Below are 12,570 nucleotides of genomic sequence, written 5' to 3'. Positions count from 1 at the left end.
AGACTGGCAGCGGCTCTCCAGGGACTCAAGCGGAGGTTTTTCACGCCTACTTGCCTGGATTCTTTTTAGTTGGAGCTGCCCAATCAGACCAAACCTCTACCCAGCCCAGCATTCTGCTAACCAGAGTGGCCGCCCAGAGGTTTCCAGACAAGTCCAGTGGAAGGTCATGAAGTCTACTGCCCGTCTCTGCTGAGGTAGACTTCCCCCATCCATGGAGGTTCCATTTAAGTATTGCGGACAATACTTAAATGGAAGGACGCTGCCTACATCTGCGAGCAAGAAGACAAAACCTTCAACCCAGGGCTCGCCCAGACTGTTCAAACCTGGCTTACATGGTGGTGGTCTTGCCGGCGCCGTTGTGGCCCAAGAAGGAAGTGATCTGGCCCTCGTAGAAGTCAAGGCTGAGGCCGCTGACAGCAATCTTCTTGCTGCTGTGGTAGATCTTCACCAGGTTGCGGATGGAGACGCCCACCTGTACGTGGGCAGGAGGCTCCTCCACCAGTGCTGGGAGAGAGGGCAAAGAAGAGCTCGGATGAGGTGTTCCCAGCGGTGAGCGTTCAGGGGCATTCGGCACAAGCCGGCGTGCATCGTCACTGAGGCAATGCAGCAGAATGCAAATATTCAAAACGGACTGAGCAATGAAATTGCTCCGTCTGGAGAGGACCGTGACTGGGAAACAGGGACCCTGACGCTTCATCAGCCACAGGAGGATGCAGAGAAACTGCCTTACAGCAGCATCTCCAAACCTGCAAGTCTTGGCCCAAAAGCAGGTCACAAAGCTTGTGAAAGAAGGACCTCGGGATCTGAGGTTTTATCGATTCGTGCACAAACTTCTTCCCCCTCAGTGGGTCACTCTGCCAAGTAAATTTGGACTTCCAGGCCACTGTACCAGAAGGGTGGGAAATAAGGTTGGCAAATCAGGGCGGGGGGGGGGGAGGGACCTTTCTGGGAAGTAGGGAGGAGCACCACAATGATGTGGCCTTGTCGGCATTTGCTGGGCATTGAAAACTCTACAGTAGAATTAGAAGAAGAAGATGATGACTGTAGATTTATACCCCGCCCTTCTCCCTGAATCAGAGTCTCAGACACCCTGTGAGGTGGGTAGGGCTGAGAGAGCTCTTCCAGAAGCTGCCCTTTCAAGGACAACTCCTATGAGAGGTATAGTTGACCCAAGGCCATTCCAGCAGCTGCAAGTGGAAGAGTCGGGAATCAAACCCAGTTTTCCCAGATAAGAGTCTGCACACTTAACCACTACACCAAAGTTAGCTACCATAATCATCATAAGAAGTTTGCCCCGAAACGACAGTGTCACCACTGAACATGCCTACGCCACACCTCTGGGTGATGTAGGCTTATCGTAGTTATAGTTATCGCCACACCTCTGGGTGATGTAGGCGTATCGTCCCTCAGGGAGGGGCGGTGGCTCAGTGGTAGAGCATCTGCTTGGGAAGCAGAAGGTCCCGGGTTCAATCCCTGGCATCGCCACTAAAAAAGGGTCCAGGCAAAGAGGTGTGAAAAACCTCAGCTTGAGACCCTGGAGAGCCGCTGCCAGTCTGAGAAGACAATACTGACTTTGATGGACCAAAGGTCTGATTCAGTATAAGGCAGCTTCATATGTTCATTTCATGCTTCTTGAAGATATGATGGGGTAATTTGGGGGTGGGAAGAGGAGCACCCAAAAGCATGAGACCAGGGGGTCTAGCAACTGTAGTCGGAAACACTTCATTAGAGTGAATCAGACCGCAGGACCACTGCCTGCAAAACCCAGGATCCTGGCAGTGCAGTTTCATCTTTCCTCCGACAGTGTCCCCAAGGACACCCCTTCTGCCTGTTCACAAAAGTGCCAAGGGATGCCCTTCACTTCCAGGGGGAAAAGGGATGCCCTTGGCGACTGTGGCGAAAACAAAATGCTTCCACTCACTCTAGGGTTGCCAAGTCCTCTTCAAGTCCTGGCTCAACTCTATTGTACCATAGAGTTTTACCTCCCAAATGGCTAGAGCGTCTTGGAAAACCATAGAGTATTCCTGGAAATGCCTCGAGCAGCCTGTGTGCGCCACCATTTTGATGACATCCCTTCTGGGTGACATCATCGCACCAGCGACACAGGGGCAGGGGATTCCCCGCCCGGACCGGGGTCTTGGCAGCCCTAACTCACTCACGAATACGGGGAATTAGGGTGGTCAGGCAGCACCTGGCAAACGGTGGGAGGGCTGCAGGGGGTGGGGGCAACATCCTGGAGAAAAATCCAAAAAGCAAAATAAGGTCTCGGCTGCTTACCAGAAGATCTGACCAGAGATCCTGGCAAACTCTATGGTTAAGAACTGTATGGTCAAAACGTCCTATAAGTACATGAGGCTTTGCTTTTTTTCATTCCCCCCCCCTAAGGTGTTTACTCTCCCCAGTCCTTGGCCCCAGTTTCTGCCCACCAATCAGCTGCCAAGAGCTGGGATGGGCTGGAGGTCTCCCACCATAAGCGAGCAAAACACAACCCCACTTGGAGGCCCTGTCCCCACTGGGAGCGGCCTCTTGGGCAGGGGAGGGAAAAAGCCACTCCTTCTGCACACCAGGATGCCTGACATCCCTCTCTGCAACAGACGGCTTTTCCAAGTGCTCATCACAACAAGGAGGCATTTGACAGACATGCTCCTGGGTCCTCCTGAACCATAGAAAGGAGGCTAGAAGGGTTCCCCCTGTCTACTTGGTACAGTGTGCTCTCCACAAGCAACAGAAAGAGTGGCTGAGAAAAGAAGAAGACTGTAGATTTATACCCCACCCTTCTCTCTGAATCAGAGTCTCAGAGCGACCTACAATCCCCTTTCCCTTCCTCCCCCACAACAGACACCCTGTGAGGTGGGTGGGGCTGAGAGAGCTCTCCCAGAAGCTGCCCTTTCAAGGACAGAGTCTCAGAGTGACCTACAATCTTCTTTCCCTTCCTCTCCCACAACAGACACCCTGTGAGGTGGGTGGGGCTGAGAGAGCTCTTCCAGAAGCTGCCCTTTCAAGGACAACTCCTATGAGAGGTATAGTTGACCCAAGGCCATTCCAGCAGCTGCAAGTGGAAGAGTCAGGAATCAAACCCAGTTTTCCCAGATAAGAGTCTGCACGCTTAACCACTACACCAAAGTTAGCTACCATAATTATCATAAGAAGTCTGCCCCGAAACCACAGTGTCACCACTGAACATGCCTACGCCACACCTCTGGGTGATGTAGGCGTATCGTAGTTATAGTTATCGCCACACCTCTGGGTGATGTAGGCGTATCGTCCCTCGGGGAGGGACGGTGGCTCAGTGGTAGAGCATCTGCTTGGGAAGCAGAAGGTCCCGGGTTCAATCCCTGGCATCGCCACTAAAAAAGGGTCCAGGCAAAGAGGTGTGAAAAACCTCAGCTTGAGACCCTGGAGAGCCGCTGCCAGTCTGAGAAGACAATACTGACTTTGATGGACCAAAGGTCTGATTCAGTATAAGGCAGCTTCATATGTTCATTTCATGCTTCTTGAAGATATGATGGGGTAATTTGGGGGTGGGAAGAGGAGCACCCAAAAGCATGAGACCAGGGGGTCTAGCAACTGTAGTCGGAAACACTTCATTAGAGTGAATCAGACCGCAGGACCACTGCCTGCAAAACCCAGGATCCTGGCAGTGCAGTTTCATCTTTCCTCCGACAGTGTCCCCAAGGACACCCCTTCTGCCTGTTCACAAAAGTGCCAAGGGATGCCCTTCACTTCCAGGGGGAAAAGGGATGCCCTTGGAGACTGTGGCGAGAACAAAATGCTTCCACTCACTCTAGGGTTGCCAAGTCCTCTTCAAGTCCTGGCTCAACTCTATTGTACCACAGAGTTTTACCTCCCAAATGGCTAGAGCGTCTGGGAAAACCATAGAGTATTCCTGGAAATGCCTCGAGCAGCCTGTGTGTGCCGCCATTTTGATGACGTCCCTTCTGGGTGACATCATCGCACTAGTGACACAGGGGGAGGGGATTCCCCGCCCGGACCGGGGGCTTGGCAGCCCTAACTCACTCACGAATACGGGGAATTAGGATGGTCAGGCAGCACCTGGCAAACGGTGGGAGGGCTGCAGGGGGTGGGGGCAACATCCTGGAGAAAAATCCAAAAAGCAAAATAAGGTCTCGGCTGCTTACCAGAAGATCTGACCAGAGTTCCTGGCAAACTCTATGGTTAAGAACTGTATGGTCAAAACTTCCTATAAGTACATGAGGCTTTGCTTTTTTTCATCCCCCCCCTAAGGTGTTTACTCTCCCCAGTCCTTGGCCCCAGTTTCTGCCCACCAATCAGCTGCCAAGAGCTGGGATGGGCTGGAGGTCTCCCACCATAAGCGAGCAAAACAGAACCCCACTTGGAGGCCCTGTCCCCACTGGGAGCGGCCTCTTGGGGAGGGGAGCACTGGGCAGGGGAGGGAAAAAGCCACTCCTTCTGCACACCAAGAAGCCTGACATCCCTCTCTGCAACAGATGGCTTTTCCAAGTGCTCATCACAACAAGGAGGCATTCGACAGACATGCTCCTGGGTCCCCCTGAACCATAGAAAGGAGGCTAGAAGGGTTCCCCCTGTCTACTTGGTGCAGTGTACTCTCCACAAGCAACAGAAAGAGTGGCTGGGAAAAGAAGAAGGCCGTAGATTTATACCCCACCCTTCTCTCTGAATCAGAGTCTCACAACAGTCCTCCCCCACAACAGATACCCTGTGAGGTGGGTGGGGCTGAGAGAGCTCTCCCAGAAGCTGCCCTTTCAAGGACAGAGTCTCAGAGTGGCTTACAATCCCCTTTCCCTTCCTCCCCCACAACAGACACCCTGTGAGGTAGGTGGGGCTGAGAGAGCTCTCCCAGAAGCTGCTCTTTCAAGGACAGAGTCTCAGTGACCTACAATCCCCTTTCCCTTCCTCCCCCACAACAGACACTCTGTGAGGTGGGTGGGGCTGAGAGTGAAGCTGCTCTTTCAAGAACAGTCTCTCAGAGTGGCCTACAATCTCTTCCCTTCCTCCCCCACAACAGACAGCCTGTGAGGCGGATGGGGCTGAGAAAGCTCTCCCAGAAACTCCCCTTTCAAGGACAGAGTCTCAGAGCGGCCTACAATCTCTTCCCTTCCTCCCCCACAACAGACACCCTGTGAGGCGGATGGGGCTGAGAGAGCTATCCCAGAAACTGCCCTTTCAAGGACAGAGTCTCAGAGCGACCTACAATCTCCTTTTCCTTCCTCTCCCACAACAGACACCCTGTGAGGCGGGTGGGGTTGAGAGAGCTCTCCCAGAAGCTGCCCTTTCAAGGACAACTCTGCAAGAGCTATGGCTGACCCAAGGCCATTCCAGCAGCTGCAAGTGGAGGAGTGGGGAACCAAACCCGGTTCTTCCAGATGAGAGTCCACACACTTAACCACTACACCAAACTGGCTGACTACACCAAACTACGCCAATGGCTGCTGTACGAGGGTGATTCCTTAGAAACAGGAATGCCGTTTTACACAACGCGCACAAAACCCCGGCAATCCAAGGGCCACCGAACAGAACGCAGGCCTACCTTTTGCGGAGTTGAGAGAGTTTGTAGGAAAGGGGTGAGGGGAGCCGTCGCTGGAGGACCTCCCAAGCCAGTAACTCTTCTGGAAGGGGAAATTCCAAGGCTTTGGGATCCCATATTGGCCTGGCAACAGAAAATCAGGGCTGCAAGTCATTTCAATTAACACCCCACGGATCAATTTAAACAAACAGGCGAGCATCTGACAGGTGAAGCCTTCCTTCAACTCCAGCAGTTGGAGACAGGGTTCAAAAACACTGCTGAACAGGACAGTAGGGACAGCGTTGTTAATCCTTTTTACGCAGGGCTTTTTTGTAGCAGGAACTCATTTGCATATTAGGCCACACACCCCTGATGTAGCCGAGCCTCCAATTGCTTGCAGGACTCTTCGTTCAGGGCCTACTGTCAGCTCCAGGAGGATTGGCTGCATCAGGGGGTGTGGCCTAATATGCAAAGGAGTTCCTGCTACAGAAAAAGCCCAGCTTTTACATACAAAACCCACAGAGAGCAGCTGCCATCTTGGGAGAGCCACTCTCCCAAGAGCAAACACCCAAACATAGCCTGCAACCCCACATACCTGTATCTCCTAAAAATCCAGAACACCTTTTCTCCCCACGACTCAATAGTTGTTAAGCCAGTTGCAACAGATCAACTTAATGAATCTGCCAACATGGCGTGACAGGACAGTGTGTGGGCTACCAAAATTTCAAAATCCCAGTCAGAAGCGAAGACTGGGGCAACTCAAAGAGCAGAAGTACCACAGGATTCAGCCACAAAACTTATCTTTTGTGGCTTCGGGAATCTACGACATAAACGGAAACAATATGCAAAACCGACGTCATCCCCAGAGAATTGTGGCTTGTTTACCTGGGAACACGCCCTCAATGTACCATGTGGCCAGGCCATAGAGCAGTGCATCGAAGAGAAGCAGCCCCATAGACGTGGCAAACGTGTAACGATCTCCTTCCACGGGGCTGGAGTGGAGGTTGTGCCACTGAACACCTATCCCTTGCTCTTCGTAGAGGGAGAAGTACTCGCAGCCGAAGCCAAACGCCACTGGGGACATGATGCTCTGGCGGGCAGGTGGGGAGAAAGGAAAGGAACAAAGGTTGGAGATGTCACAGAGAAGTGAGCCAATCAGACAAGCTAGGATCCGGGAGGCCTCCCCCTGCCCCGCTCAAATCTCACTGTTGCCCAAAGGTCACAAGGCCAGGGGTGTCAAAAACACATGGTCCACTGGCAAAGGGACTTCAAAAACAGAACGGAGAGGGAAACTGCTGAATTACAAACTTGGAACAAACAACTGCTGAATTACAAACTTGGAACAAACTTGGAACAAACAACTCCCCGGGACTGAACAGGGATATTGGGTTTTTTATCTCATTACATATTCTAAAAATCCATTCTCACCAAGTAGAGCTATACATCCACAGTATTCCAATGTATTTCTCTCTTAGAATAGTATATCAGAATAATGCATTTTGTATCGACATACTCAAATAAGGGATATTGGCTGTTTATCTCATTACATGTACTAAACCCCTCTTCCACTATATTTTAATGTGTTATTTTTTTCTAATGGTAAACTAGAATGATGTTTATGATGTTATTTATTTATTTATTTATTTATTTATTTATTTATTTATTTATTTATTTATTTATTATTTATTTACATCCCGCCCTTCCCACCAAGGTGGCTCAGGGCGGCTTACAACAGATGAGTCAAACATAAAATATTAAATTGGTATTTAAATATATAAACATTTAAAACATTCAAAACATTTCAAACCTTAAAAACATTAAACACTACGGCAGTATGTATAGCAAGAATCTGGTAGAGCTACATTTAATTCCTATGCCAGTTAGGTGTAAGCTAGCCGGAAGAGGGTCGTCTTACAGGCCCTGCGGAACTGACATATGTTACATGTTAAAAAGTAAATTAGGTGGACGGGGACACCTCGGGGAAAGACATGTTCTCAGTTTAACCTTGACTTGCAAGCAATTGAGCAATTAACAGATTCCATTTATTGCCTTATGACACTCTCACCATCATTCTCCCATGCTGGCAAGTTACTGTTTTATTGGTTTCCCATGCAAATGCTATCCTGACCAAACATTCTTTCAGTTTGTTAACTTCACTATTTTGCCATCGGATTCTAACTTTGTACCGCTATGCAGGCTTAACCGCTGCCCACCAGCTATGTGTAGCTCTGCTCTCTGTATCCCACTCCCTCGTCTGAAGAAGCACACATGCGTACGAAAGCTTACATTCTGAATACAACTGTGTTGGTCTTTAAGCTGCCAAAGGACTCCTACTTTGTTTTTTGCTTCAGACCAAAGCGGTTGCCCACCTGGCTCCATCCGTCCCTTGAGAAGTGTCCCCTCTAAGCTGAGTTAGTGTGAGCCAGCTCACACTTTTTTAGCCTCTGGCTCACACATTTTTGTCTTAGCTCACAATGGCCCCAGAAAAAAACTAATGGATGCAGTACCTCACAACTTTAATACCAGTAGCTCACAAAGTAGAATTCCCGCTCACAAGGCCTCACAGCTTAGAGGGAACATTGCCCATGAGCCACTGGTGCTGTTCTCAGCCCCTGCGGGAAAAGAGGCCATGGGAAGGCAAAAAGCACCCCCTGGAGGTTTTGAAAGCAGGCTCTCTCTTAGGCCTTCCCCTCAGCCCCACCACTTAGAATCACAGAGTTGGAAGGGACCTCGAGGGTCCTCTAGTCCAACCCCCTGCACAATGCAGGAAACCCACAAACACCTCCCCCTAAATTCACAGGAGCTTCATTGCTGTCAGATGGCCATCTAACCTCTGTTGAAAAACCTCCAAGGAAGGAGAGCCCACCACCTTCCGAGGAAGCCTGTTCCACTGAGGAATTGCTCTAACGGTCAGGAAGTTCTTCCTAATGTTGAGCCGGAAACTCTTTTGATTTAATTTCAACCCCTTGGTTCTGGTCCTACCTTCCTGGGCCACAGAAAATAATTCCACACCATCCTCTAGATGACAGCCCTTCAAGTACTTGAAGATGGTGATCCTATCACCTCTCAGCCGCCTGTTCTCCAGGTTAAACATCCCCAGCTCCTTCAACCTTTCCTCATAGGACTTGGTCTCCAGACCCCTCACCATCTTCGTTGCCCTCCTCTGGACCTGACCTGTTCCAGCTTGCCTATATCCTTCTTAAAATGCGGTGCCCAAAACTGAACACAATACTCCAGGTGAGGTCTTACCAGAGCACAGTAAAGCGATACCTGCACATCACGTGATCTGGACACTATACTTCTGTTGATATAGCCCAAAATTGCATTTGCCTTTTTAGCCACCGCATCACACTGTCGATTAAAGATCAGCGTATGATCCACTAAGACCCCTAGATCCTTTTCGCACATACTACTGCTAAGACAAGTCTCCCCCATCCTATAACCATCCATTGGATTTTTCCTACCTAAATGCAGAACTTTACATTTATCCCTGTTAAAATTCGTTTTATTGGTTTCAGCCCAGTTTCCCAGCCTGTCAAGGTCATCCTGTATCCTGTTTCTGTCTTCTTCTGTGTTTGCAACCCCGCCCAATTTAGTATCATCTGCAAATTTACTAAGCATTCCCTCTATTCCCTCATCCAAATCGATGAACAAAACAGGTCCCAGGACAGATCCCTGAAGCACTCCACTTGTCACTCCTCTCCAAGAGGATGAGGAAACATTCACAAGCACTCTTTGGGTGTGATCTGTCAACCAGTTACAGATCCACCTAACGGTAACAGGATCCAAACCACTTTTTACTTCTGTGGAAAGTACAGGAAGGATGAGAAATGGGAGTGGGGGGATCTGGGAGAGCCCATTTTTTGTGGGTTCCCCAGTAAACCAATTGCTAACAGTGCTAGGGGTCAACAGTTTGATTGGGTTTGCCAGTGTCCTTTATCGAGTTTGTATCTCTGGCACACGGTGTTCACATGGCCCAGCCTGACAAAGTGGTATTTATGTAAGATCTGGCCCTCATAACATTTGACACCACTTCCAAGATGGTCTCAATTTCAGCACCCTCAACTACAATTATGGAGTTAGCAGCCTACCTAATGGGGTAGTTAAAACATTTACAGCACACTGAAACAGGATCTGATGCAGGATAGTGTATCAAAATAATGTTTTTTGTATTCACACACTCAAACAAGGGATATTGGCTGTTTATCTAATTACATAAACTAAACCCATCTTCCGCTATATTTTAAAGTATTTTTTTTTCTAATGGCAAAAAAAAATGATGCAGATATTTATGTTACACGTTGAAAAGTGAATTAGTTGAGCCACTTTGGGCTGAAGGGATAAGGGCAGCGAGCAATGTTCCCTCTAAGCTGCAGAATCTGGCGAGCAAAAATTCTACGTTGTGAGCTGCTGCATCAATTATTGTGCTCTGGGGTCATCCTTCCTGAGCTAAGACAAAAATGTGTGAGCCGGAGGCTAAAAATCTGTGAGCTGGCTCACGCTAACTCAGCTTAGAGGGAACACTGGCAGGGAGGTAAGGAAAGCTGCGCAATCGTGGGGACACGGGAAACTGGTCTCACCACCAAGAGCCGCAGAGGAAAAGTAATGTGGTCGCGCCAAGCCACACACAACACGTAAGGCAGGTAGAAGGAGAAGTAGATGATGCCTCCACAAGCTGAGGCCAGGTTGGCACGCGAGAAGAAGGTGCTGATGAGGAAGCACTGGGAGATGGTGGCCACGGCAAAGGTGGCCAGGAACAAGAAGACCACGGTGGGGTCACTGTAGGGCAGGATGTCCCCTCGCTGGAGAGAAAAACAGGAGAGCATGTTATTTATTTATTTCTGAACATTTATATCCTGAATATATATATACAGGCCTCAGATTCAGAGGGAGCTCACAGGAGCACAGCTCCTGCATCTTTCTGAGAATTCCACCTCCTCCTTCTGAGAGTTCCTCCTCCTCCTTCTGAGAGTTCCACCTCCTTCTGAGAGTTCCTCCTCCTCCTTCTGAGAGTTCCTCCTCCTCCTTCTGAGAATTCCACCTCCTCCTTCTGAGAGTTCCTCCTCCTCCTTCTGAGAGTTCCACCTCCTTGTCCATTGAATAGTCGGTGCAGCTGCATAACAATCCCTGGATGAGCTCCACCACCTATTTTTCGACTCTGGGGTGATGTTGCTTTCACGTTTTCACGGCAGACTTTTTACGGGGTGGTTTGCCATTGCCTTCCCCAGTCCTCTACACTTTCCCCCCAGCAAGCTGGGTACCCATGTTACCGACCTCTAAAGGATGGAAGGCTGAGTCAACCTCAAGCCAGCTACCTGAACCCAACTTCCGCTGGGATTGAACTCAGGTCGTGAGCAGAGGGCTCCGACTGCAGTACTGCAGCTTTACCACTCTGTGCCACGGGGCTCTTGTGAGTGTGTGTGTGTTCTGAACATTTATTTATTTCTGAATATTTAAATCCTCCGAAAACAGCTCAGAGTGGCTTCCAACAATATTAAAAATCAGTACAATAAATGCAATAAAATAGTTACATATCAATAAAATCATACTATAAAACAGGCGTCGTATACAGCAGACTACAGTCAATAATAATGATAATGGCCCGGTGTCCTATTGATCTTACGTTAAGCAAAAGTATTCTTATTGTAAAGAACCCACAGAGAGACCAATTACTCTTGCCAAAGGCACAGAGATATTGGCCGAAGGCCACCTGGAAAAGTTCGGCCTTACAGCCCTGTGGAATTGAAGCAAGTTCCACAGGGCCCCAGTTAAGCCAGCCTGACGTCTTTCAGGCCAGGGATAAACGGTGTTGTAACCTCGACCGTATTACTCTCCGGGAAATGTACAGGGAAATGCATTTATTTATGTAAAATATTTATATATCTGCCTTGCTCTCAGATGTCATGACATCACTTCTGATTCTACGCAGAAATGACATCATGAGACTCTGGGCGTTCCCAGATGTCTATGGTAAAAATCACAGAGATTTAGGGAAATCCTAGAGTGTCAAGACATAACTTCCAGGTGCAATCAGAAGTGTATGGATTTAAAACAGCTTTAGAAAAAAATTACCGTAACTGTTTAGAGCCTGGGAGGGAGGGAAGGGAGGGAGAAAGGGAAGGAAGGAGGGGAGGGAGGGAAGAAAGAGAGGGAAGGGAGGGAGGGAGGGGTTGAAAGAAAGCAATTTTAACTCTAAATGCATTCTCCAAGCCACCACCTGACTTGGCAAAGTGGTTTAAAGAGACCAGTGCCTTCTCCAAGCCAGCTGATGAAGCAAGGGGGGCTTCGAGAGCCACACAATATGTGTGAAAGCGCCACATGTGGCTCCCAACCTGCCATTCGACCACCTCTGCCCTAGGCGATCCCTCCTGAAAAGAGTGCCCCTGGTTTTGTCCAACCTTCTTCTCTACCTGGGAGGAGGGCGCTGGCTTCCTGTTCAGGGCCCCTTGCTGGGACTGGCCCAGCAAGGGGGCCTGGGCTGTTTTAAGCTTCTTCGCCTCCACTTTGGACAGGGGCTCTTCCTCCTCTTCGTCGGAATCCTGCAGGCCGTATTTGGAGAAATGCCGAACCTGCATGGAGACACAAGCCACGGTTAGAATGATTAAGGGCAACTAGAATGATTCAAGGATTGGAACACTTTCCCTATGAAAAAAGGTTAAAACACTTGGGGTTCTTTAGAGGTTTACAAGATTATGCATGGGATAGAGAAGATAGGGGAAAAAGTCCTTTTCTCCTTTTCTCACAATACAAGAACTCGTGGGCATTCGATGAAATTGCTGAGCAGTCGGGTTAGAACGGATAAAAGGAAGTCCTTCTTCACCCAAAGGGTGATTAACATGTGGAATTCACTGCCACAGGAGGTGGTGGCAGCCACAAGCATGGCCACCTTCAAGAGGGGCTTGGATTAACATATGGAGCAGAGGTCCATCAGTGGCTCTTATTCACAGTGTATTGGAACTCTCTGTCTGGGGCAGTGATGCTGTGTATTCTTGTTGCTTGGGGGGGCACAGTGGGAGGGAGTGGCCCCACTGATGGACCTCCTGATGGCATTAGGTTATTTTTGG

General features: G+C 49.3%; 1 protein-coding gene across 1 annotated transcript in view; it reads right to left on the bottom strand.

Annotated features, from left to right (window-relative positions):
* Positions 1–12,570, bottom strand: part of LOC132567811 (nuclear pore complex protein Nup98-Nup96-like) — a 90,139-nt gene that overhangs the window by 28,608 nt on the left and 48,961 nt on the right. Inside the window, 4 exon segments of the mRNA XM_060233494.1 lie at positions 333–504; positions 6,392–6,596; positions 10,087–10,308; positions 11,905–12,075. Of these exon segments, the coding sequence (XP_060089477.1) occupies positions 333–504; positions 6,392–6,596; positions 10,087–10,308; positions 11,905–12,075 (770 nt within the window).

Source organism: Heteronotia binoei, chromosome 2 (genome assembly GCF_032191835.1).
Source record: "Heteronotia binoei isolate CCM8104 ecotype False Entrance Well chromosome 2, APGP_CSIRO_Hbin_v1, whole genome shotgun sequence".
Classification (NCBI taxonomy): Eukaryota; Metazoa; Chordata; class Lepidosauria; order Squamata; family Gekkonidae; genus Heteronotia; species Heteronotia binoei.
The sequence above is the reverse complement of the archived record's forward strand: the minus strand, read 5'-3'. Positions and strand labels throughout refer to the sequence as shown.